This window comes from Leptopilina heterotoma, unplaced genomic scaffold (assembly GCF_015476425.1).
Source record: "Leptopilina heterotoma isolate Lh14 unplaced genomic scaffold, ASM1547642v1 Lhet_51, whole genome shotgun sequence".
Lineage (NCBI taxonomy): Eukaryota > Metazoa > Arthropoda > Insecta > Hymenoptera > Figitidae > Leptopilina > Leptopilina heterotoma.
The window spans coordinates 4,555,564-4,582,924 of NW_025111110.1; the positions used below are offsets into that span (position 1 = coordinate 4,555,564).

At 21.9% G+C, this 27,361-nt stretch overlaps 1 protein-coding gene across 2 annotated transcripts in view; it reads right to left on the reverse strand.

Annotated features, from left to right (window-relative positions):
* Nucleotides 1-27,361, reverse strand: part of LOC122507724 (5-hydroxytryptamine receptor 2C-like) — a 196,096-nt gene that overhangs the window by 150,835 nt on the left and 17,900 nt on the right. For both annotated transcript variants that reach the window (XR_006302143.1, XM_043620587.1), the window contains exon 2: nucleotides 24,746-25,037. Coding sequence is in view for 1 of the 2 variants with exons in the window: in XM_043620587.1 (XP_043476522.1) it covers nucleotides 24,746-25,037 (292 nt within the window). In the remaining variant the exon portion in view is untranslated. The remainder of the gene's footprint in view (nucleotides 1-24,745; nucleotides 25,038-27,361) is intronic.

Consider the following 27,361-nt stretch of genomic DNA (forward strand, 5'->3'; position numbering starts at 1 on the left):
TTAATAGAATAGCAGTACTAAAGATTGAAGATAATAATGTACTCCATTGTATCTCTGTATACACCCGTATAGCATGTATAATTTGGGTATTCAATCAGAATATGTGTCTCTCGGTTTCCGGACGTTGCTTTGCACGCTCGTTATAATTGCTATCTCATCGCTATGGCATTTCATAACACGATTACTCTCAAAATTTCTACACAAACAATATCTAAACCTATATGTACATACATATATCTACAATTTTTTATATACTTTTCAAAAAAATTTACATCATTTATTTACATAATGATCATTTTTTACATATGAATGATTAAAATTAAATTAGCATTTTTGAGCCTATTAATTGATTTTTCGATGTTTAAATTCAGGTCTATTAAGTTGGCACCACAACTGTGATATTTTTAAATATTTACTGTGACATAATTTAGGATTAATTTAGGACCAATTATCGACAAAACTAAAAAATTAAACTTAATTCCCATTAGAAAATAATAATGATTAATTATTTATTTGAAATGAAAGTTATTGATGTTTTTGAATAATTTTACAATTTGAGAAATTCGTAAATAAATATTTAGAACATTATTTTGTGTATCTATTTATTTTTATGGTAAATCAGAATATCAGGGCTCGGATCGTCTTTAAGACTCAAAAAAAAGTCGCTTTAGTCGCATAAATTTACAACAAAAGTCACGAAAAGTCGCATAAAATTTGCGAAAAAGTCGGAAAAAAGTCGCATGAAATCTTAGAAAAAACAACAAAAAGAAAACACGAAATTGTCAAAATTGTAAAAAAAATCAGATACATTCTCGACAACAGATACATTAATATCAAACAATCCGGAATAAAATTTTAAAAAATTTAATAAAATTCATAGTAAAATTTTAATTAGGTATTTTTAACATTTTTTAAAAAAGTTCTCTTCAAAATGTCAATTATTCTTTTTATAAATAATAAAATTCTTCTCCGAAATTCAATTATTTAAAAAATTTTTTAATAAAATTCTTCTCTGAAATTCAATTATTTTCAAAAGTAATAAATTTCTTCTCAGAAATTCAATAATATTCAAAATTTTATAAATAATAAAATTCACAATCAAAATTTAATTATTTTCAAAAATTCTGATAAAATTCTTTGCAAAATTCCATTCTCTTCAAAAGTACGAAAATTCTTTACAAAAATTCAATTATTTAAAAAAATTATTTTTTAATTCTCAAAATTTCAATTATATTTATAAATATCAAAATTCTTCTGCAAAATTCAATTACTTTAAAAAAAAAAAACCTTTTCAAAATTTTAATTATCTTTGTGAATAATAAAATTCTTCTCTAAAATTCAATTATTTGCAAAGAATTTTAATAAAATTCTTGTCAAAATTTTCAATTATCTTTATAAATAATAAAATTCATTCTAGAAATTCAATTATTTTCAAAAGTAATAAAATTCTTCTGCAAAATTCAATTACTTTTAAACATTTTTAAAAAAATCTGTTCAAAATTTCAATTATCTTTGAGAGTAATAAAATTCTTCTCTGAAATTCAATTATTTGCAAAGAATTTTAATAAAATTCTTGTCAAAATTTCAATTATCTTTATAAATAATAAAATTCATTCTAGAAATTCAATTATTTTCAAAAGTAATAAAATTCTTCTGCAAAATTCAATTACTTTTAAACATTTTTAAAAAAATCTGTTCAAAATTTCAATTATCTTTGAGAGTAATAAAATTCTTCTCTGAAATTCAATTATTTGCAAAGAATTTTAATAAAATTCTTGTCAAAATTTCAATTATCTTTATAAATAATAAAATTCATTCTAGAAATTCAATTATTTTCAAAAGTAATAAAATTCTTCTGCAAAATTCAATTACTTTTAAACATTTTTAAAAAAATCTGTTCAAAATTTCAATTATCTTTGAGAGTAATAAAATTCTTCTCTGAAATTCAATTATTTGCAAAGAATTTTAATAAAATTCTTGTCAAAATTTCAATTATCTTTATAAATAATAAAATTCATTCTAGAAATTCAATTATTTTCAAAAGTAATAAAATTCTTCTGCAAAAGTCAATTACTTTTAAACATTTTTAAAAAAATCTGTTCAAAATTTCAATTATCTTTGAGAGTAATAAAATTCTTCTCTAAAATTCAATTATTTGCAAAAATTTTAATAAAATTCTTGTCAAAATTTCAATTATCTTTATAAATAATAAAATTCATCCTAAATATTAAAATTCATACTGGAAATTTTATTATTTTCCAAAGTTCTGATAAAATTCTTTGCAAAATTCAAATATCTTCAAAAGTAAGAAAATTCTTGTCAGAAATTAAATTATTTTCAAAAATTTTTTTTTAAATTCACCTCAAAATTTTAATTATCTTTGTAAATATCAAAATTCTTCTGCAAAATTCAATTACTTACTAATGTTTTATAAATTTCTTCCCAATAATTCAATTATTTTCATAAAAAATAATTACAAATTTTTTTTTTTTTATAAAGTCTTGTAATATAAAAAAATGATGATTTTAACACTCGATCCTCTTTAATTATTACACGGAGAAAAATATAAAGTAACTTTTACTACTTTTATAGTAAAAAATTTCCGGTAAAGCATTTCTGGTCATTTTTACTGTTTTTGGAGTAAATTTTGCTACGTTCGAAGTAAATATTTGTAAAAATTAGTAAAATTTACTTTGAACGTAGCAAAATTTACTCTAAAAGTAGTAGAAATTACCAGAAATGACTTACCGGAAATTTTTTACTATAAAAGTAGTAAAAGTTACTTTATATTTTTTTCCATGTATAAAACATGATGACATCGATTGCTCCGAGTCGAAGACTCAGAGTGATCGATTTCTTCATGTTTTATAACAATTTTTTATAAGTTGTTTAATTTCAAGAAGGTTTGAATTTGAATCTTTTAAAGAAATTTAATTCCTATGGAAAAATAATAATTAAATATTTATTTAAATAAGGATTTATTCATGTTTTCGTAAAATTTGAAAGAAATTTGGAAATAAATGTAACTGAACATTTTTTTGACTCAAACTTTTTCCTTTAAATTTAAAATTTTTTTTTAAATTTCTGTCGCATTTTACTAAAAAAAAATCTTGAAAAAGTCGATTAGTCGCATTTTTTCACAAAAAAAGTCGCACAATCCGAGCCCTGGCTCAATATTGTTTAGTGTCAGCGAAAAAGTCAAAATTTTGCCTCAAAATCAGGAAAAAACAAAATTTAATTTTTCTTTCAACCCTATTAATTTAAATAAAATAATGTTATTGTAATTATAAACGAGATTATAATTTTATTTTTAACAAAATTAAGTTTTATATAATTACACAGTTAATTTAAAATTAACATTTAAAGCTATTTTTCTAATCTCTATAATTTTTATATATTTTTTTTAAATTTTCACAAACAGTAAATAATGTACTCTAAACCCAATATTTAATAATTTACTGATTTAATTAAAAATTTTATTAAATTAATGTAATTTATTAAAAACATGACATTGTTATGTTGTACATTGAAAAATAAGACAGCAGTTGTGGAATAATAAAAACTGAGCCACTTTTAATCATCATTTATAATATATATAGTATATAATATAGTGTAAGTGATATTTAGAGTACAATAGATGTTTGGTTGAAAGAATGTGGTCGAGGGGACGTGTCAAAGACGATTTGTTCAATGTAAAAAAATGATATTGTGATCATTTGCCTGAACACGTTTTAGGAGGTCTTTATAGCAGTTTAGAACAACTGAATTGTTCGGTCAATTGAACCCCTGTTGCGTGAGAGTATAAACAACGTGGCGCCAAATGAGGCGTAACGAATTACAGGGACATGGTACTTATCTACAAATGTAGTAAAAGACTAATGCCTCTCTCGAAATCTACTTCCACTATACCTATATTCGTACGTACCAATATACGTATAGATATCTCCAGAGCTTTCTGATTCTCCCTTGTGCTTTCGAATCTACAATTTTCATCATTTTTACATATGAATTTTAAAAAACATTAAATTGGAAATTTAAAATCAATCTTTTTTACTGAATTTTTTTAATGTAATTTTTAATTAGAGAAATTTTATTGTAAAAAGAGCTTTTTTTTAAAGAAAAAATAACAGGAATTTTTAAAATAAATTTAGATGGAAATAATTATACAAGATTGTTCTGCTACTATTTGGTTCCTTTTTAGATTTCAGCCACTAAAAGCTACTATTTCTGTTTTTTTTCAGAATATTCACTTCTTTAAATTTGCTAACACTAAAAATCAAAAAACTATTCTCAAAAATCATAATCAAATTCTTTAAAACGGTTCAATTATTTTAAAAAAATATCCAAAATTTAATAATTTTCAAAAAACATCAAAAATTCAATTATTTTCAATATCTAGTATTTTCATAAAATTTTTCAAAAGAATTCAATTCCTATTTGAAAAACAAATTTATAAAATTCATCCAAAATTCAATTATTTTCATAAATAATAAAATTTCTACAAGAATTTAACTAATTTAGAATAGCATTTTTAAAAAAATTTCTGAAAAATCAATTATTTAACCAAATTTTTATACAATTCTTTACAATAATTCAATTACTTTTACTAATAATAACATTTTTCACGGAAATTCAATTATTTAAAAAAATTTTCATAAAATTCTAAGCAAGAATTAAATTATTTTCATAAATAGGGTAGAGTGGGGTAAAAAAGCCATGGTGTAAAAAAGCCATTTGAGTTTTATTTAAAAACTATTAAGCCGATTTATCAGCTGTTTAGAATATAAATACTATTAGGTAATACGCAACTTTTGAATCTAATTTGAATGTTGTACCTAGATTAATATTCTTTTTATTGTAATTTTAATTTTTTGTTGCTTTTTTGAAAACATTTTGGTGAACTTTTCAAACATATTACAACCTGATTAAGTGAACGAATAATAAAAGTAAATGTTTGTACATAAGGAGAAAAGTATACCGAAAACGTATACAATGTTAATTTTTGGAAATTGAACTGAATTAACAATTTATTTTTGCTTTTTTTAATAACTGGTCTTGGGTGTAAAAAAGCCAGGGCAAAAAATCCATTGAATATTTTGTGAAATTCACTTGTTTTCTATTTAAACTAACCTTCTTATTTTACAAAATTTCTCGTGTTTATTTAATAAAATAAATTAAACACGACGAAAAAGTAGTTCAAAGTGCATTTAAAAAATAAACAATGAATAAACGGTTGCAACGAAATATGTTATCTGTGGTCAAACTTAAAGAGAACTTCTAAAAAAGGTACGAAAAATTGGCAGTGAAAATCGAAAACAGGTAAACTTAATATAATTTTCAATTTTGCTTGCTAAAAACTCTTTCATAATTATTAAAATATTTTTCAAATAAGACTATTTGTCATATAAATAAAGGAAAACTATAAAAATACCTAAATTGATAACATGTTTTGCTAAAATCGTAGGGTGGCTTTTTCACCCCACCAGGTGGTGCAAAAAAGCCACTTGCAGTGCTTTCGTAAAACTCTTATAACTTAGTCCTTTCATGAGATAAAAATTATTTTCGTCAAGAATTTTCAAGCTTAATAACTAAACTTTCAATAACAATTGGAAATTTGAGAAAAAAATTTTAAATACAGATGTTACAGCATCAAAAGTAAAAATGTGGCTTTTTTACCCCACTCTACCCTAATAAAATTCTTCTCAGAAATGCAATTAATTTTGAAAATTTTAATAAAATTCTTAGCAACTATTCTAATAATAACATTTTTCATGGAAATTCAATTATTTAAACAATTTTGTAATAAAATTCTAAGCAAGAATTTAATTATTTTCATAAATAATAAAACTCATTGAAGAATTTCAATTATTTTTAACCCATTAACGCCCATGATTAGACAAATGAAAATATCATCAAAATTATTATTGGAAACAGGACTGCGGATCAAATAATGACTTTTGACGTCAAAAATTGTTTAAAAAATAATTTGTTTATAAAAATTGTTATAAACAAATGGAGAAAATTGATAAAATTTTAAGAACTAATAGCGCCATTCGATTCTGCGCGAAAAATTACTACAGGAACATGTATGACATTTTAAAAATTTTTACTCTGTTTGTTGTAAATAATTTATAAACAAATAATAATGCACTCTTATGTACCTATTTGAGCCCATCATTACACAACTAAACATTTCATCAAAATTATGATTGGAAACAGGACTGCGGATCAAATAATGACTTTTGACTTTAAAAATTGTTTAAAAAATAATTTGTTTATAAAAATTGTTATAAACAAATGAAGAAAATTGATAAAATTTTAAAAACTAATAGCGCCATTCGATTCTACGTGAAAAATTACTAAAGGAACATGTATGACATTTTAAAAATTTTCACTCAGTTTGTTGTAAATAATTTATAAACAAATAATAATGATGAATGAATAATAATGAAAATGACGATTTTTAAGAATATCTTCTACAAATTTTGGCCAAATGATTTCTGTGAGGTCTTATTCTTTTTAAAATTTTATCGTCTTTCAAAATATAAACCAAAAAAAATTTGAGTTTTCATAAATTTTATGTTAAAAAATTTTTTTCATTCCTTCAAAAATGGGTGGACTGACAATTTTGGCCGGTACTGTAAATATAAAAAATATTCTAGTAGTCTTTTCCCTTAGAATCGAATGGCACTATAAGTTTTAAAAATGTTATTAATTTTCTCTATTTGTTTATAACAATTTTTTTTTAAATTATTTTTCAAACAATTTTTGACGTCAAAAGTCATCATTTGATCTGCAGTCTTGTTTCCAGTAATAATTTTGCTGAAATTTTTAGTTGTCTAATGATGGGCTCAAATAGGTACATGAGAGTACACTATTTGTTTATAAATTATTTACAACAAATCGAGTGAAAATTTTTAAAAAGTCATACATGTTCCTTTAGTAATTTTTCACGTAGAATCGAATGGCGCTATTAGTTTTTAAAATTTTATCAATTTTCTTCATTTGTTTATAACAATTTTTATAAACAAATTATTTTTTAAACAATTTTTGATGTCAAAAGTCATCATTTGATCCGCAGTCCTGTTTCCAATAATAACTTTGATGATATTTTCATTTGTCTAATCATGGGCGTTAATGGGTTACAATGTTAAATTAATTAAACAAAAAATTTAATTATTTACACAAATAAAGTTTTCCACAAGAATTCTAATATTTAAAATATAATTCTCATAATATTTATTATATTTCCAAAAAATTAATTATTTAAAACAATGTTTATGAAATTCTTATGAAGAATTCAATGACTTTAAAAATAACAAAATTATTTACAGACATTTAATTTTTTTAAACATTTTAATAAAATTTTTCGTAGTAATTCAATTATTTTTGTAAATAATAATTAATTCTTCTCAGGAATTCAATTATTTTTGAAAATTTCAATGAAATTCTTCTTAGAGATTCAATTATTTTCATAAATAATAAAATTCCTCGCAAGATTTCAATTATTTTTAATACAATTTTACAGGAATTGATGAAAAAATGTAATTTTTTTTTAAAAACCTAATTTTTCAATTCCTCGAAAAAATCAATTATTTAGAAAAATGTTTTTTTTTAATTCTTTGCAAGAATTCAATTAATTACAAAAATATTAGAATTTTTTACAGGAACTTAATTATTTTCAAGTATTTTAATAAAATTGTTCGAAAGAAATCAATTATTTTAAATACAATTTTAAATAAATTTTTTTGAAATTATTTAATTTTTTTTTTTACATTTTAACAAAATTCTTCCCGAGAATTCAATTATTTACATAAATAAGTCTTCAACAAAAATTCAATTATGGAATTATTAGGCATTCAATTTGGAAATTCAATTATTTTTAAAAAATTCTAATAAAATCGTTCCCAAGAATTTAATTATTTTCATAAATAATAAAATGCTTTTTAGGAATTCAATTATTTTTAATACAATTTTAAACAAATTCCTCTAAAGAATTCAATTATTTTTGAAAATGTTTTGAAAGAATTCAATTACATTTCACAAATAATAAAATTCTTCGCTGAAATTCAAATATTTTAAAAATCTGCTATTTTAATCAAATTTTTCAAAAGAATTCAATTATTTGAAAAAAAATGTAATAAAATTTGTAGCAGAATTCAATTATTTTCATAATTAATAAAATTCTTTACAGGATTTCAATTAATTTAAAAAAATGTAATAAAAATTCGTTGGCATGAATTCAATTATTTCCATAAATTATAATATTCTACACAGAATTTCAATTATTTAAAAAAAGTTTAATAAAAATTCGTTGCAAAAATTCAATTATTTTCCTAAATAATAAAATTTTTCACAGGATTACAATTATTTTTAATACAATTTCAATTAAATTCTTCGAAAAATGTAATTATTTTAAAAATTTTTATTAAAATTGTTTGAAAGAAATCAATTATCAATTATTTCTAATAATTATAGCAAGAGTTTCTTGAGAATTTTAAAATTTTGAAAGTTTTGAAAATTTGAAATAATTTTAAAAAAAACTCATTTTAACTTTTTGAAAAAAAAGTCAAGTTTTATTTTTCGATAGCTAATAATTTTTTACTACTTTTCTTTAGTTTGAAAGCTACTTTTTGCTAATTTTTTAAAATTAATTATCGAGTGAAAAGTCTGAGAATAAAAAATTTAATTTTTTCTATTTTCATTTTAAATTATGAAAATATAAAAAGTTTTTTTTTTATTTCAAATATCAAGATTTTATTATTATTTCAAATATCAATATTAAATATCAAGAGAAAATTATTCTAAATTAATTTTTTGCACTCTATGAAAAAATTTCCAATTAAATTTTACGATTTTCGATAAAAAATTCTTTTTATAAACTTAATTAAAAATTTAAGAAAAAATTAATAATTACAGGTACGATAATTTCTGCAATAACGAGAATGAAAGAATCTTTCGACCTTTTTTTGTGAGAGAAGAAAAATAAGATGAATCGATAATAAATCTTTTTAAATGAAAATTCAGGGTTAATTTGTAAAAGTTAAAAGGTGCAAGATGTGCTGAAATTAACAGTTAACAACTACTTCTATATCTTCAAACTGAAGACATCATTCTCCTTGACTTTCAACACTGAACGAAATTCGTTATCGAATTTTCAGCTCAGGACAAAATTAACATCTCATTTGCCAGTCAAGGAGGGAGAGAGAGAGAAAGAGATAAAAGGTTCGATATAAAGAATTGTGGAAAAATTACATTATTGATGCTGTTTTAATTTTTCCAAACTTTCCTTATTTTGTATTAACTCCTCCCTCTTCGTACGAATTTTTTTCTCTTTTTATTTATTTTATTATTTATTCTCAATTATTAACTATTATATATTTTATTTATCCTAATAATTCTCATTTTATTCTAATTTTTACAAGAAAAAAAAATTGACTCCAAACTAATTCGATTCTGCTTCAATTGTAAGTCTCTTTTTTCAATTCACAAAAATAAAACTTGTACTTAAATATTTCTCGAGTCCCAAATAAAAAAAAAGTTAAAGCTTAAAAAATTATTCCTTTTATGAATTCAAAACTGAAATCCAATTAAAATAAAGTTAAGAATGTTTTAAACTTTAAACATTCCAGTGACGGTAGTGACGGAACCAGGAGCTATTTGATTCTATTTCTTTAATGATATTTAAATTATTCCTTTTGAACTTGGAAATATTTGACGAATCTAGAACGGCATTAATAAAGCTATATATTTAAAAAAAGGATTTCACTAATACTTGTGTTAATTATTCAAAAACGATATTTACTTATGTAGAAAGAAAATTTTTTATTCCAACTATTTTTTTTGTTTCAAATGAATTTCTCTTCTCTATTATAATAGCTTTTATCTCGCCTACACATTAATCAATTTTTTTTCTCCATTACCTCGCACAATTTTTCCAACGACTTGTATTTTAAATATTTCAACATTCACGAAATAATATTTTTATATCCAATACATTCAATACATATATATGTTGTGAATTCTAAAAAGCATTCCATTCCTTAAGCTGATGCATATAGGCAATGTCAAATGCATCACTAATTAAATGAATAAAAAATAATTCAAATCGAGCTATTTGATACTTTTACTTCTTTTTACGGACTAAATTTAACAATGAATGACGTTCACTATATTTTTAGGTATTTATGTGGGAGAAGAAAAATATACAGAGGAAAAAAATATATGTACATTTATACTTAGAGAGAGAGAAGCGCATCTATAAAAAATTTACATGAAATAGTGATCTATAAATTTTTAACGTTATGACTGAAACGAAACTTTATTATGTAGACTAAATTTTAAATAAATTTTAATGTTTCCCTTTTTTGTTATAATAAAAATATTATTACAAACTTTATAAAGTAGAATTTATTTAATTTTCATCATTCTTTTTTTACTTTTCAATTTTCAAAGTTTTTTATTATTCAGCGAGATAATTGAGAAAAGTTAATATAACTATATGCATTAATGATTAATTATTAATTATCAATTTATTAATTAACAATAAAAAGAACTAATTTTCTATTTTTAGACTTTCTGGTCTATATTCAGATTTCTGGGTAAAAAAAATGATTTAACTCTCTTTGTAAAAAAGTGAAAAAAAAAATAAAGTTTAGTTTTCTATTTTTCAGTCATTATGAGTAACGAGCTTTTTTTTATTTCGGCCTATTTCCGTTTCGCTTTTACTTCCCGGTCGTTAAGACCGTTGTCAACTATTTCGATTTCATTTCAAGTTTAAAAAAAAAATGCCGAATGTCGTGTGCAAATAAAAGAATTATTTAAATAATTTAAGTAAAACTATTATTTTATCAATTCTTACAATTCGATGTTCACAAAATTTTGAATTTTTCACTAAAGAATATTCTGATTCACTCAAAAAATGATTAGATACTCAAAAAAAATAACATTTTTTTACACTTCTCTAATTTCTTCAATTACTTTAATTGTAAAATTATTCAAAAACATTAATAGTTTTATATAAAATAAATATTTTATCATTACTATTTCTTTTAATAGGAATTAAGTTTTTCAAAACTTTCAAATTCAAACCTTTTTGAAATTCAACAACTGATAAAAATATTATTAAAAAACATGAAGACATCGATCACTCCGAGTCTTTGAGTAATCGATTTCTTCATGTTTTATAATAATTAAAGATGACCGAGCGATAAAATCATTATTTTATATTATATAAGAATTACAATTGAATTTTACGAAATTTCGGTTATTCGGAAATTCTTCAATTATAAATATATATTAGAAAATAAAAACTTTAAATAGTTAAAAAAAATTAAATTAAACTTTAAACAAAAAAGATTAATTCGTCAGAATTGTTAGTTAAAAGTATGAAAAATTTAAATTTTCAAAGATTTTAATTTGAAGCCTTTTCAAAATTCAATTATTTCTAAAAATTTACGCTGTAATGTTTTTAAAATTCAATTATTATCTAAAATTTAAACTGAAATTAAATTTTCAATAAATTTTTATTAGAAAATTCTGCGAGAATTGTTTCTGTAAAATTTTTATTATTTATGAAAATAGTTCAATGTTTGTGACGTTTGTATAGAATTTTATTAAAATAGTAGATAATGAAAAACATTGAACTGAAAAAAAATTTTGAAAATAATTGAAATTTTGACAAAAATTTTATTAAAATCTTTCAAAATAATTGAATAACAGAGAAGAATATTATTATTTATAAAACAATGTTTATGAAGTTCTTATGAAGAATTCAATTACTTTCAAAAATAATAATATTTTTCGTAATAATTGAATTATTTTCATAGATAATAAAATTCTTCTCAGAAATTCAATTAATTTTGAAAATTTTAATAAAATTCATGGCAGGATTTCAATTATTTTTAATACAATTTTACAGAAATTGATCAAAAAATATAATTATTTTTAAAAATTTAATTTCAATTTCTTGAAAAAAAATAATAATTAAAGATGACCGAGTGATAGAAACATTTTTTAATACTATAAGAAAATTGTTACTGTACCTTTTTCAAAATTATTTTTATCAATTTAATTCAATTATTGTTTTCTAGAATTTTTAACTAAAATTCTTCTTTCAATCAATTATTATTTTTAATAATTCTGGAAAAAGTTTTTTGAAAATTTTCAAATCCATTTGTTTACAATTCAATTTTATAAAATTTCGATTATTCGTAAATTCTTCAATTAAATTTAATTTCAGAAATAAAAAACCTCAAATAATTTCAACAAAAAAATCCAATTAAACTTTTCAAAAAAAATTAATTCTGCAAATTTGTTAGTTAAAACTTAAAAGTATCAAATATTCGCAAATCTTTAAAGAATTTAATTTGTAAACTTTTCAAAATTCAATTATTTACAATAAATTAAAATTTTGAAGAGAATTTTTAAAAATTTTTGAACATAATTGAATGTCAAAAAAGAATTTTATTATTTATGAAGATAATTTAACTCTTGGAAAACATTTTATTATTCATGAAAGAAAATCATCGAATTATTGACAAGAAATTTATAGAAAATTTGTAAATAAATAAATTCTTATGAAATTATTATTATTTATGAATATCATTAAATTTTTACGTAAAATTTTATTAAAAAATTTTTTCAAATAATTGAATACCTTAAGAAAAATTAATAAAATAGTAGATATTGAAAATCATTTAATTGAGGGAAATTTTATTATTGTCAATAATCGAAATTATGCCAAAAGTGTTATTAACATTTTTAAAAATAATTGCATTTTAGAGAAAAATGTTATTATTTGTAAATCAGAATTGAAATTTTGACGAAAATTTTTTAATATAATTAAATTTTTGCGAAGAATTTTATTATTTTGGAAATTAATTGAATTTCTGCTATTATTTGTAACTTTTTCAGTATTCAATTTTTTTTTTTAGTGTTTTTAACCAACATTCTTTTAAAAATTTATACATTTTTAAATAATTGAATTTTGTCTGAAATTGAAAAAATGGAAGGTTTTGTATTAGAATTCGTGGTAATTTCATAGTTTATGAGACAGAAAAGAAAGGCACAAAAATCCTAAAAATTAAATTTTTTATACAGTACTAATAAAAATCCCTGACTTTTTCCTGACCTGTGGCAACCCTGTAAAATTAGTTTCTTACACATTATAAAGAAACGATTAATTCTTTACTAAACTTTCAAAAAAGAGACACGAAAAAAATATTTCATTTACAAACATTTAAATTTGGAATCTGATTTTTCCGGGACGCTAAATAAATATATTTTATAAATTCTCTCTAAAGAGCGTTTTATAATGAAGTCGCTCTGCTCGTATCGTCTTAATTATCCAACTCATTCGCGCGCACGTCTAAAATTTCTGTGAGCAACAAAAGCGTGGGTGGTGGTGGAGGAGAAGAAGGAGAGAAAGAATTATTCTGTGTGAGTCTCATTAATCAAAAACTAACCTACGTCTTTTGTCACGTGTCCCTTTTTATCGTCATCCATCTAAAAGTCCTTACTGATTTTTCCCTAAAGCTTTTTGGTTTTTCTTCTAACTTTTCCCTCTTTCTCTCTCTCTCTCTCTCACTCTTTCAGTGCTTAAAACTCGAAAAAATCCATCAAGATATCTCGCACCTTAAGCTACGCGTATATATATATTTTGTTATACACAAGTCTCTTCGTTCCAGATAAGTCGCTAGGATTTTGTATCAGATATTAGTTTAACATTTATGCTACTCATCTGCATACAAGTAGGATATCACCTTTCATAATCTCGAAGACTGTGATTATAGTCACTTAGAATATGTCTACATCAAATTTCAACTTAAATTAAGAACAGTATAAGCTTAATTGGTAATTTTAAGCAGAGTAACTTCAACTTGCGCATAACTTCTCTATGTTATATTTGATTAATGATATTAGAGTAAATAAAATACTAAATGAATTTCTTGGATAAACAACTATAACTCTCAGAGTTTTATCCGATTATATTAAGTTTACTATAAAAACTTAATATTATAATTAAATAATTGATTAACTAGGTAATTAATTATCTGGTTAATAAATTTATTTCATTAATAATTTAGTTCATCATTTATTTTTCTACAGAATTGATAACCTTTGAAGCTTAGTTTTAATTTTGACATTTCAATTTACACTCAATGCGTTTACTTTCTTAGTTTCTTTCAATACCAGCAACAACTAACTGTCTTCTCACTCACTTTTTTAAATAAAATTAGCCATTTTTAAAATAATAGAACGTAAAAATTTTTAATTCAAATTTATTTTCATAAAAATAAAATATGAATTGGAATATATAGTTTTAATATTATTATAATAATCATATATATTGACATGAGGAATTTAGGGAAAAGTCAGGAATTTTTATTAAAAGTACTAAAAAAAATTAAATTTTAAGAATTCATAAGAAAATTCTGAATTAATATCTAGGTCATCAAAATTATTTTAATTCACAATTCAATAAAAGTAACCACAGCCGATAATCAGCAGAAGATGAAAATTATTTTTTGAACGAACTTTGTCTTCTGTTTAGGAACAATTGTTAGTACAAAAATTGTTTACTGGTCCCAAAATATTGCTAGAACAATTCTAATTAATATCTGGGTCATCAAAATTAATTTAATTCTCAATTTATAAAAAGTAACTACTGCCGATAATCAGCAGAAGATGAAAAAATTTTCAATTTTAGTAAAATTCTTTGCTAAATTCAATTACTTTCAAAATTTTTAATGAAATTCATGTCAAAATTTCAATTATTCTCAAAAATTTTCCTCATTTCAATGACTTTCAATATCTACTATTTTAATAAAATTAACCAAAAGAATTGAATTATTTAAAAACAATTAATTATTCCCACAAATAATTAAAATTTCACAGTAATTCAATTATATTTACAATTTTCTAAAAATATCTTCTCAATAATTCAATTATTTCCATAAATAATAAAACTCAACGCAGACTTTGAATTATTTTTAATACAATTTTAATTTCAATTCTGTTGAAATTAGTTGAATTTTTTAATGTTATATTTAATATTATTTCCAAAATTTTAACGCAATTCTTAGAAAGAAATCAATTATCTAGATAAATATTAAAATTCTTCCCAAAAATTCTATTGTTTTCAAGAATTTTAATAAAATTCTTTGCAAAATTCAATTATTTTCAAAAATAACAATATTAATCATGAGAATAAAATTATTTTCAAGAGTTAGAATATACTTTTCAGAAATTCAATTATTTTCAAAAATTAAAAAAAAAATTCTCCTCATGATTTCAATTATTATCTTTATAAATAGCAAAATTCTTCGCTGAAATTCAATTATTTTAAAAAAATTTTAATAAAATTCTACGAAAACAAATTTTTTTTATATTAATAATAAATATTTCCCAAGATTTCAATTATTTACAAATATTTAAGAAATTTTTGCGCAATAATTCAATTATTTTTATAAATAAATAAAACTTTTTCTCAATAATTCAATTATTTTCAGAAATAATAAAACTCATCGCAGAATTTCGATTATTTTTATGTAATACAGTTTTAATTGAATAGTTAATTAAATTTTAGTTCAGTTGTTTAAATTATTTATTTGTAGAAGACTGTTAAAAAATTTGAATAATAAATACTTTTGTATTAAATTAAATAAAAAATTACTCGATACAAATGATTATTTATTTGATTCAAATAAACGATTTTTTAAAAGTATCATTTCTTTCACCGTAAATTTTTCAGCGTAATAACTTCAACAAAAAATTAATTTCCATAGTCTAATCAAAAAGTTATTTTGACCACACTATGAGAGTCAACAAAATCATTTAAGATTGAAAATTAAATTTTTCAATTTTAGGTGATTTTTTATAGTGAATCTAAACAAAATTTCGACCTGGAAATGAATGAATTCAATAACTATATAGCTGTAGATTAATTAACTAACATGATATTGCGAAATAAACTTGGAAAACGTTGACTATTTTATATATGTATATACATTTAGTTTCCGCACAATTAAACCTGACACAAATTATAAATCAATTAAATTACATTATTTCCCGCGTTTCATTTCATATACACACGCGAGCGCCTCTCCAAATTTGCATTATTTAACTTTTCATTTGTTAGCTTCAACAGTTTGGAAATTTTCGTTTTACAACAACACAAAAAAAAAGAAACAACCGAAACAGTAAAATGTTTTTATACATAATGATAATGATAATGATAATGATAGATTTAACCAATTGCAGTGACAATTTGAGCCGAGAGAATATTGCGTACACAAAAACAGTGTTTGGTGGCTTTAATTAATATAACGTTTTTAATCAATCGTCAAAGTTTAACAATTAATTATTTCAACCATTATTTGTGGTTTTCAGTGGTTTTTTTAATCAGTGGAGATTTAGATCTATTTATTAGTCAAATTTACTAATTAAAAAGCAAAAATTCAGTTACTAATTAAAATTAGTAAACATTTTTACTAATTAAAATTTAGAGAGTGGAGAATACAATCAGTAATAGTTACAATTTAACTATAATCAATAATGGTTAATTTATGGTAGTAACAACCAATGTTATTTACAACGAATTTTATTCACAACCAGAGTATAATTACAACCACTGTAATTAAAAACAATGTAATTAAAAAGCAGTGTAATTAGAAAAAAAAGACTGACAACGTGGTGGTTTTTATAATCACCAAAATTTAAATTCTAAATACTCTTCCGTGAACAATAGAAAAGAAAAAGAAAATAATGAGCATAGTGAAAATAAAAATAAAAATAAAAATAACGAGAAAAGTGAAAATAAAACTACAATAATGAGGAAAGTGAAAATAAAAATAAAATAAATGAGGGAAGGAAAAATAAAAAAAAATACCTAAATGAAAGAAAAAAGAAAATTTCTTGACTAAAAATTCACAGTACGATATGTTTTAATGGAAATTCTTTTTGTGAATTAATATATACAATTTCACCTTAACGACATTATAATAACTTCTAATGAAAATATTTAGGAGTCTATTTTATGGTTTAACTGTGGTTCTAATGGACCATTATGGTTGAATAATCAATAAATCATTGTAACTACAACGTATGTATATCTATTCCATTTATTAAACCGGATATAATATCGTTTAATAAAGAGAATATTATAATTATCTAAAATATCTATATATGTCTATATAGATTAGCCTCGTATTATCGTTAATCTGAAAAACAATTAATATTAAAGATAACGATCATTTGACTAAAGGATGACTTTCGTGAAAGTATATATATATAAAACTCAAGAAACATTAATTCATAATTTATAATAATTGTGTTCATAAAAAGGCAGTGAGAGAAAAAAAAACAGAAAAGAGAAATAGAGAGAGAGAAAAAAGAAAAAAAAGAGAAAAGGAGAGAAAAAAAGGTAAAAGAGAAAAAAGAAAAAAAGGAAAAGGAGAAAAAGAGAAAAAAGAAAAAAAGAGAGAGAAAAAAAGAAAACGGTAAAAAAAGGAAAAAGAGAAATAAAGAGAACAATAATCGAATAGAATACTACAGCGAAGTGGCATCTATACACACCCTCAAGTTTTCCATGGAGTTTACGAGAACTTTTTTCATAGCTTTCAACAATCAGAAGCTTTTATGAAGCGGAAAATTTCCTAGTGCACTAACAACTTCTCATTTTGCAATTTAAATATACGAGATAACGCTTTTACTGTGTATCAAACACGAAAGAGAGTTGGGTCAAAATAAGTGAAACCGGCCACTTGAAAAATTTTTGTCCCCGAATTTAAAGTTATCTATGGTTTTTGATAGATATATGAGTAAACTTTTACCCGCTAAAATATTTTTCAAAAATTTTATTTATTTTGAAAGTTATCAGGTGTTAAACTTTTAGGTTACTTTTTATTCTTTTCATTATTACTCCGAAACGAATGAAGATAATTTCAATTTTTTTTTTGGAAATTAAAGCTAAAAGTCTGTAGTTTAAAGTGCAACTGAAAAAATTGCTGTATAATAAAAATTTCTAATTGTTATTAACAATTATTTTAAACAATTGCGATTTAAAGTATGTTCTCAATGTCGGAAAAAAATCAAACTATACTCATGTGATGCGCAAAACTCTAACGAGTAAATTAAAAAAAAAAAAAGTGAGTAACCTCTAAAATTACAGAAGTTATGCATATTTTTCTGACGACGCGCGGGAATTAACTGATTCGCAAACTCTCGAGCGCGCGGGAATACGCCCGCGCCCGCTCCCGCCGCACTGCTCACACTTGTGTTTTCAAACAATTTATGTTAACAGAGATGGAGAAGTAATTAAAATATTATTTTCTTACTGAATAGTTTATTAATATTTTTACTTTTGGAGTAATTATATACATAAAAACCATTTTGTATGTACTCATAAACTGCTTTGCAGTTTTTATGCTTTGATAAAAAACTTTTTTCGTGGGTCTGATATTCTTGAATCGTACAAAAATCGAAATCGATATTGTTTGTGTAGAATTTCATCAAAAAATTTTTTAAATAATTGGATTTCTAAATAAAATAATTAAATCATTTGTCACTTCTCCAAAATTCAATTTTTATTAGTGTTTTAACTGAAATTTCTTCTATAAATCCGCTATTTTTAATAATTTATTATTTCTTAATAATAAATAATAATTAAATTTTTGCCTGGAATTGTAGGTATTAAAATTATTTTTTAATATAATTGAATTCTCTTAGAAAATTTTATTAAAATAGTAGATTTTGAAAATCATTGAATTGAGGAAAACTTCTGAAAATAACTTATATTCGGAGAAGAATTTTATTATTTATAAAGTTTATTGAAATGTTGACGATAATTTAAAAAAAATTTTTATCATAATTGAATTTTTGCAATCATATGTAAGTTCATCTATTTATGAAAATTGTAAACGCACTCTCTAAATCTGAATTAGTAGAAAGTTACTAATGAAATGGCGAAAAGTCGTGCACCAAATGATTTAGTAATATATTACTAACAAATAGTGAATTTTACTAATTGATTAGTAGATTTCTACTAACAATTAGTAGAACTGTTTTATTAATAGTCGATAAAACAGTTTTACTAATTCATTTAGTGAAATGAGTGACTTTTAATTAGTGAATTTCTACTAAAACATTAGTAAAATTTTACTAAGAATTAGTAATATTCTACTAATTGAAAAGGGGAAAAGTCGTCCATGAAAACTACTAAAAATTAGTCAAATAATTTTTACTACTTTCGGAGTAAATTTATTCCGAAAGTAGTAAAAGTTATCAGAAATGTTTTACTATAAAAGTAGTAAAAGTTACTTTATATTTTTCTCCGTGTACAATTATAATCGAATTCCTCGAAAAATGTAATTATTCTTAAACATTTTATTAAAACTCGTTCAAAGAATTCAATTATTTAAAAATTTGTTAATAAAATTCTTTATGGGAATACAATTTTAAGAAATAATAAATTATTAAAAATAGCGAATTTATAGAAGAAATTTCAGTTAAAACACTAATAAAAATTGAATTTTGGAGAAGTGACAAATGATTTAATTATTTTATTTAGAAATCCAATTATTTAAAAAATTTTTTGATGAAATTCTACACAAACAATATCGATTTCGATTTTTGTACGATTCAAGAATATCAGACCCACGAAAAAAGTTTTTTATCAAAGCATAAAAACTGCAAAGCAGTTTATGAGTACATACAAAATGGTTTTTATGTATATAATTACTCCAAAAGTAAAAATATTAATAAACTATTCAGTAAGAAAATAATATTTTAATTACTTCTCCATCTCTGTTAACATAAATTGTTTGAAAACACAAGTGTGAGCAGTGCGGCGGGAGCGGGCGCGGGCGTATTCCCGCGCGCTCGAGAGTTTGCGAATCAGTTAATTCCCGCGCGTCGTCAGAAAAATATGCATAACTTCTGTAATTTTAGAGGTTACTCACTTTTTTTTTTTTTAATTTACTCGTTAGAGTTTTGCGCATCACATGAGTATAGTTTGATTTTTTTCCGACATTGAGAACATACTTTAAATCGCAATTGTTTAAAATAATTGTTAATAACAATTAGAAATTTTTATTATACAGCAATTTTTTCAGTTGCACTTTAAACTACAGACTTTTAGCTTTAATTTCCAAAAAAAAAATTGAAATTATCTTCATTCGTTTCGGAGTAATAATGAAAAGAATAAAAAGTAACCTAAAAGTTTAACACCTGATAACTTTCAAAATAAATAAAATTTTTGAAAAATATTTTAGCGGGTAAAAGTTTACTCATATATCTATCAAAAACCATAGATAACTTTAAATTCGGGGACAAAAATTTTTCAAGTGGCCGGTTTCACTTATTTTGACCCAGTTTTTCATCAAAAATACTGGACAAACACGATATAATATATAATATTTTGTTGCAGGAGTGAAAAATGACGAATTGAGTGTTAAAAATAAAAATTATTACAAAAATATCATTATAATAATAGCATTACGAATGCTTCATAAAATATTTACATCTTTATAAATATATTCAATCGCAGTTGTATATATAATTCAAGAGAGAAGAAATAATCCTTATTAATATTTTACTCCATATTCTCATCTTTAATTTTATTGTAAAGAAAAATTCCTCGGAAAGTGCCCTCGCTGGTATTTCTATACAGAATAACAATGTTTGTAATATTTTCATGGAATTTTCTTTCAATTTTCGTGGAATTTTCAAATTAATTAGAAGAATTAGAAGAATTAGAACTAATAAAATTAGTTAATATTAGTAAATTAAATTTGGTAAGTAAAATTATTAAATAAAAAAAATGAAATTAATTTGAATTCTAGATGGGAAAAATTGTTTAGAATCACTGAATGTTAGTAATGAAAAAAAATTGTGACATTTCCACTATAATATCTTGTAGAGTTAAAGTAACAAAAAATTTCTATTAACTATTTTATTTTTTATTCTGTTTCTATTTTTCTATTTCTACATTTTTTTTTCAGTTAACATTTCAACTAAAAATGATTCAATATTAGTAAAATAATTAAAAATTTCTATTAATATTCAATAAAATAAATTTCGAAATAAAATCACTTTTCAGTTAAATTTTCTACTGAAAATTATTTAAATACATTACTAGTAAAGTAAATAACAAAATTTCTTAAATTGAAAAATTATTCAAAAACATTAATAACTTCTTTTTTAAATAAATATTTAATCATTATCATTTTTCCATAGGAATTAAGATTTTCAAAAATTACAAATTCAAAACTTTTAAAAATTCAACAACTTATAAGAATTATTATAAAACATGACATCTTGAAAATTATTTTCATTATTTCAATTCAATTATTATTTTCTAGAATTTTTTACTAAAATTCTTCTTTCAATCAATTAGTTTTATTAATTTTTAAAAAAAATCTATGAGAATTTTCAAATTCATTTGTTTACGATTCAATTTTACGAAATTTTGATATTCAATTTTAAATCAATTTTTATTATAGAAAATTCTACGAGAATTCAATTATTTAAATACAAAAATAAATAATTTATTGAATAATTCAATGTTTCTTAAAATTCAATTCAAATAAAGAATTTTATTAACAAAATTTAAAAAAATATTAATTCTTTTGACGAATTTTAATTAATTTTTAAGAATAATTACATTTTTGAGCAATTCCTGTAAAATTTTATTAAAAATAATTGAAATTCTGCAATGAGTTTTATTGTTTATGAAAATAATTGAATGAATTTAATTAGAAATTTTAATGAAATTGGATTTTTTACAAAATTTAATAATTTAAAAGCTTCTAAAATTAGTTAAATTTGTCAATACATCTTTAATTAAATAATTATTAAAAATAATGAATTTATAGAAGAATTTTAGTTAAAAACACTACAAAATTTGAATTTTAAAGAAGTAATAACAAATGATTGCAGAAATTCAATTATTTTCAAAAGTAATAAAATTCTTATCACAAAATTCAATTATATTCAAAATTTACAAAAATATCTCGACAAAATACCCATTATTATCTTCATAAATTAAAAAATTCTTTTTCAAAATTCACTTATTTGCACAAATTTTAATAAAATTCGTGTCAAAATTTCAATTATTTTCAAAAATCTTCCTCATTTCAATGATTTTCAATAACTACTATTTTAATAAAATTACCTAAAAGAAATCGATTACTTAAAAACAATTTTAATAAAATTATACGCAAACATTTAATTTTTTTCATAAATAATAAAAATTTTACTAAAATTCCATTATATTCATAAATAATAAAATTCTTAATTTTAAGAAACATTCAATTGTTCAATAAATTATTTATTTTTGTATTTAAATAATTGAATTCTCGTAGAATTTTCTAGTAAAACTTGATTTTAAAATACATTTTTATTTAAAATTTTAAATAATAATTGAATATTAAAAGTATTAGGGCGTTGTAGAATTTAAATTATTTTTAATACAATTTTAATCTAATTCCTTGAAAAATGTAAATATTCTAAAAAATTTTATTAAAATTCGTCAAAAGAATTGAATGATTTAAAAATTAGTTAATAAAATTCTTTATAAGAATTAAATTTTAAGAAACGTCCAATTATTCAAACAGCTCTTACTTTTTGTATATTTAAATTTTAAATAATTCAATTCTAGTTGAATTTTCTAATAAAAATTGATTTGAAAATGAATTTTAGTTTGAATTTTAGATAATAATAGAATATAAAAATAATTTTGAAGAAGATCCTCTTTAATTACTATAAAAGACAAAGAAAACGATCACTCCGAGTCGAAGACTCGTTTTCTTTATGTTTTATAAAAATATTTTTAAAGTTGATGAATTTCAAAAAGGTTTGAATTTGAATGTTTTGCAGAATTTTAATTCCTACTGAAAAATAATTATAATTATAGGTATATATTCAAAATATTTAAAAAAGAAATTATTGTCTTCGAATAATTTTACAATTAAAGATATTCGTAAATAAAGTTAACAGAACATTTTTTTCAATGAAATTTTTTCCTTTCTATTCTAAAAATTTAAAAATTTTCAATTTCATTTTTAAATAAATTTTTAAATTGACAAATATGAGTATATTTCATATTTGTTAATCATAATTTTTTTTAAATTTTCTATTTTGTAATATTATTTTATTATAAATCTTGAAAAAATACCTTCATATTTTCGATTTGTCAAACAAAATTTTTTAAAGGAAAAAAAAAACAATAGCATACACAAAAACTAACTTCAAACTGCGAACAGTATGAATGAAAGAATGAAATACGAAGATTATTATGGTTAATTAATTATTTTTATTATTATTATTAATATCAACAAAATCTACCAAAAAAAGTGATTTATAGCAAACGTTTTCGTTTCTAAGAGAAATAAAAGAAAAAAACCTTGCGAAAAATAATCGATACGATTATAAATTTTCCGAAAAGGAATATTTATCTCTGACGGCGGTTTTTTTGAAAACATTTTGTCAACTTTGAAAAAGTTTTACGTGAACCAAAATTTGGCTCATTTCCAAGCAGCTGACTCTCATTCAAGAACTGTGGATTACATTTTGAAATTGGAAATTTTGAAGGATTTGTAATGGTATTATATATACGTATATATATACATGCACACAAAATATATATATACACATATCTCTTTCACTCATATTTGCACTTCTCTAAATTTTGCATTCGTGATTTGATAAACATGTCAATCAATGCTATATAAACAATTCTTGCATTTACAATTATGACATATTGTATAATCAAAATATACACACACATAAATATATGTATATAGAATACATTTTCCATTGTGGGCAATAAGTAATCAAGTCAAAAATGACCTGATGCTCTCTTTCTCATTTTAATATCAAGGGAATTGTGTTTCAAATTATTGTCTGTGCGGTTGCATTTTCAAAGTGGTACTATCATCTGCTTTCTATAAATGTACAAAAGATGAGCACATCTATACAAATATAGATATAAAATTTCACGAAATATCGTACAAAGGAAAAGTGAATTTTTGAAGAAATAGAAAGAAAATTTAGAACTGAAAAAGGTGTTACAAACTTTTATCGCGAAAGACTTTCTTTCTTATATATCAATTTTTTTTCCGTCCCAATAAAAATCTATATATTTTTCACGGAACATTTACGAAAAAAAAGAGAGAGAGAGAGAGTGATGATTATTTTTTCGTATTTCCTTTACGAAATGAACGAGAGATTCTGACATCAAGAGGGAGGGAGAGAGAAAAGTGGAAAGTTATGTCATCAACAAGTTCATAAAGTTACATGGCAATCCGAAAATTGTAATCAAATTGAAAGTGTTACAACTGTATATACTGCTTTTTCGATTTAAAAATTTCAAATTATGAACTAACTAACTCACTCTGAAAGCCGTTTACGCTTCAAAAAATCTATAAATTGGAAAATTCCACATATTAGGAAATATGGAGGAAATAAAAGAAAGAAAAAAAAAAGAATGAGAGTATTACAACTTGTAATGCGATGTCACCGGATTTCTTATTTTCTGAACAAAAGAATTGTACAATTATATAATAGAGAGAAAAATCGATAAATTCTTTTTCTCTCTCCTACAATATATTATGGTAATTTTTTTCTAACTTTTTAATTTTAAAAATCTACTTTTAGAAAAATATAAAAATAAATTTTTCCTAAACATAAAAAACATTAGAGAAATTTGAAAAAAAATTTATTTACAAACAAAAATTGGACTTACCGAGAAATCCAGGAATGGCACCAAGAGGCATGACAAAAAGACTGACAAGAAGATCGGCAACGGCGAGAGATAGAAGAAAATAATTCGTAACATTGTGCAATCGCCTGTCGAGGCCCACTGCCAAACAAACCAGAATATTGCCAAGTCCACCGGCAACAATGAACACAGCCACGAAGAGAAAACTCCAATCCAATTGTCGACCCTTTACCACTGACCCTGTTCGCGAACGATGAGTACAACTTACAGCGAGATCGTCCGATGTCATATTTTCAACTGACGAACAATCCAATATCTGCAATCATTTAAAAACAAAAAAAAAAAAGAAACGAAATATTAGTATCATTTTTCAAAAAAAAAAACAAAATGTCAAAAAGTTTCCTCATCCAATTGTCATATACCAATTTTCCCAAAGCATCGAAATTAATAAACTTTCAAGTTTCAATTAAATTTTCGACCCCTTTTTGGCTAATTGAACATTTTTTCCATTTCATTTTTTTTAATGTACCCAAAGTTTTCAAAGTTCAATTGAACGAAATCATTCATTTTTTTTCAAATTCGAATCATATTCAAAATTAAAGAGAGTAGCCACAAATATTTAATTTTGTTTTTCCCTGATTTTGAGAGACAAAATTTTGACTTCTTCCCTGACTCTAAAGAATATTCTGATTCACTCTAAAAATTATTAGACACTCAAAAATACTTTTTTTTACATTTATTTACAAATTTCTTGAATTGTAAAATTATTCGAAAACATCAATAACTTTTAATAACTGTTAAACAAAAAGAAATTATAAATATACATTCATACAAAATTACTCTAATGCTTCATCGAAACTGCAAAATCGGAAAAAAATCAATAACATCTTTTTTAAATAAATATTTAATCATTAATATTTTTATCTATAGAAATGAAGATTTTCAAAAATTTTAAATTCAAAACTTTTTGAAATTAAATAACTTAAAAAAATTGTTATAAAACATGAAGAAATCGATCACTCCGAGTCGAAGACTCGGAATGATCGATTTCTTCATGTTTTATAATAATTTAGATAATCATCAAATTTTTCAAAATAAAGAATTTTATCAACAAATTTTTTAATAATTGAATTCTTTTGACGAATTTTAATAAAATTTTTGAGAATAATCAAATTTTTCAAGAAATTCGATTAAAATTGTATCAAAAATAATTCAAATTCTGCATATTTTATGAAAATAATTAAATTACTGAGAAACAATTTTATTTATTTATAAAAATAATTGAATTATTGCGAAAAAATTTATAAAAAGTAAATAATTGAAATCCTGGGAAATTTTTATAATTTTTATATAGATAATTGAAATTATGACGAGAATTTTTTTTTTAATTTTTGAAAACAATTGAATTATTTCTGAAAAGAATTTTCTAACTCTTAAAAATAATTTTATTCTCGTGATTAATATTGTTATTTATGAAAATAATTAAATTTTGCTAAGAATTTTATTAAAATTCTTGAAAACAATAGAATTTCTGGGAAGAATTTTGATACTTATCTAGATAATTAATTTCTTTTCAAAGAATTGTGTTAAAATTTTGGAAATAATATTAAATACAATATTAAAAAATTCAACTAATGTCAACAGAATTGAAATTGAAATTGTATGAAAAATAATTGAAATTCTGCGATGAGTTTTATTATTTATGAAAATAATTAAATTACTGAGAAAAAGTTTTATTTATTTATAAAAATAATTGAATTATTGCGAAAAAATTAATAAAATATTTGTAAATAATTGAAATCTTGGGAAAATTTTTATTATTTATAAAAAAAAATTTTGTTTTCGTAGAATTTTATTAAAATTTTTTTAAAATAATTGAATTTCAGCGAAGATTTTTGCTATTTATAAAGATAATAATTGAAATCATGAGGAGAATTTTTTTTTAATTTTTGAAAATAATTGAATTTCTGAAAAGAATTTTTCAACTCTTGAAAATAATTTTATTCTCGTGATTAATATTGTTATTTATGAAAATAATTGAATTTTGCAAAGAATTTTATTAAAATTATTGAAAACAACAGAATTTCTGAAAAGAATTCTAATATTTATCTAGATAATTGATTTCTTTCTAAGAATTGCGTTAAAATTTTGGAAATAATGTTAAATACAATACCTATTAAAAAATTCAACTAATTCCAACAGAATTGAAATTAAAATTGTATTAAAAATAATTGAAATTCCGCGATGAATTTTATTATTTATGAAAATATGTGAATTATTGAGAAGACATTTTTAAAAAATTGTAAATATAATTGAATTACTGTGGAAATTTAATTATTATTTATGGAAATAATTAAATGTTTGCTTAAAATTTTATTAAGATTTTTTAAATAAAATTTTTAATAAAATTATTGAATTCTTTTAGAAAATTTTATTAAAAAAGTAGTTATTTAAAATAATTAAATTGAGGACAATTTTTGAAAATAATTAAAATTTTACCAAGAATTTTATTCAAATATTTGAAAATAATTGAATTTCGGAGAAAAATTTTATTATTTATAAAGATACTTGAAATTTTGACGAGAATTTTGAATATTTTTTGAACATAATTGAATTTCTGCAATTTTATTTGTAACTTCT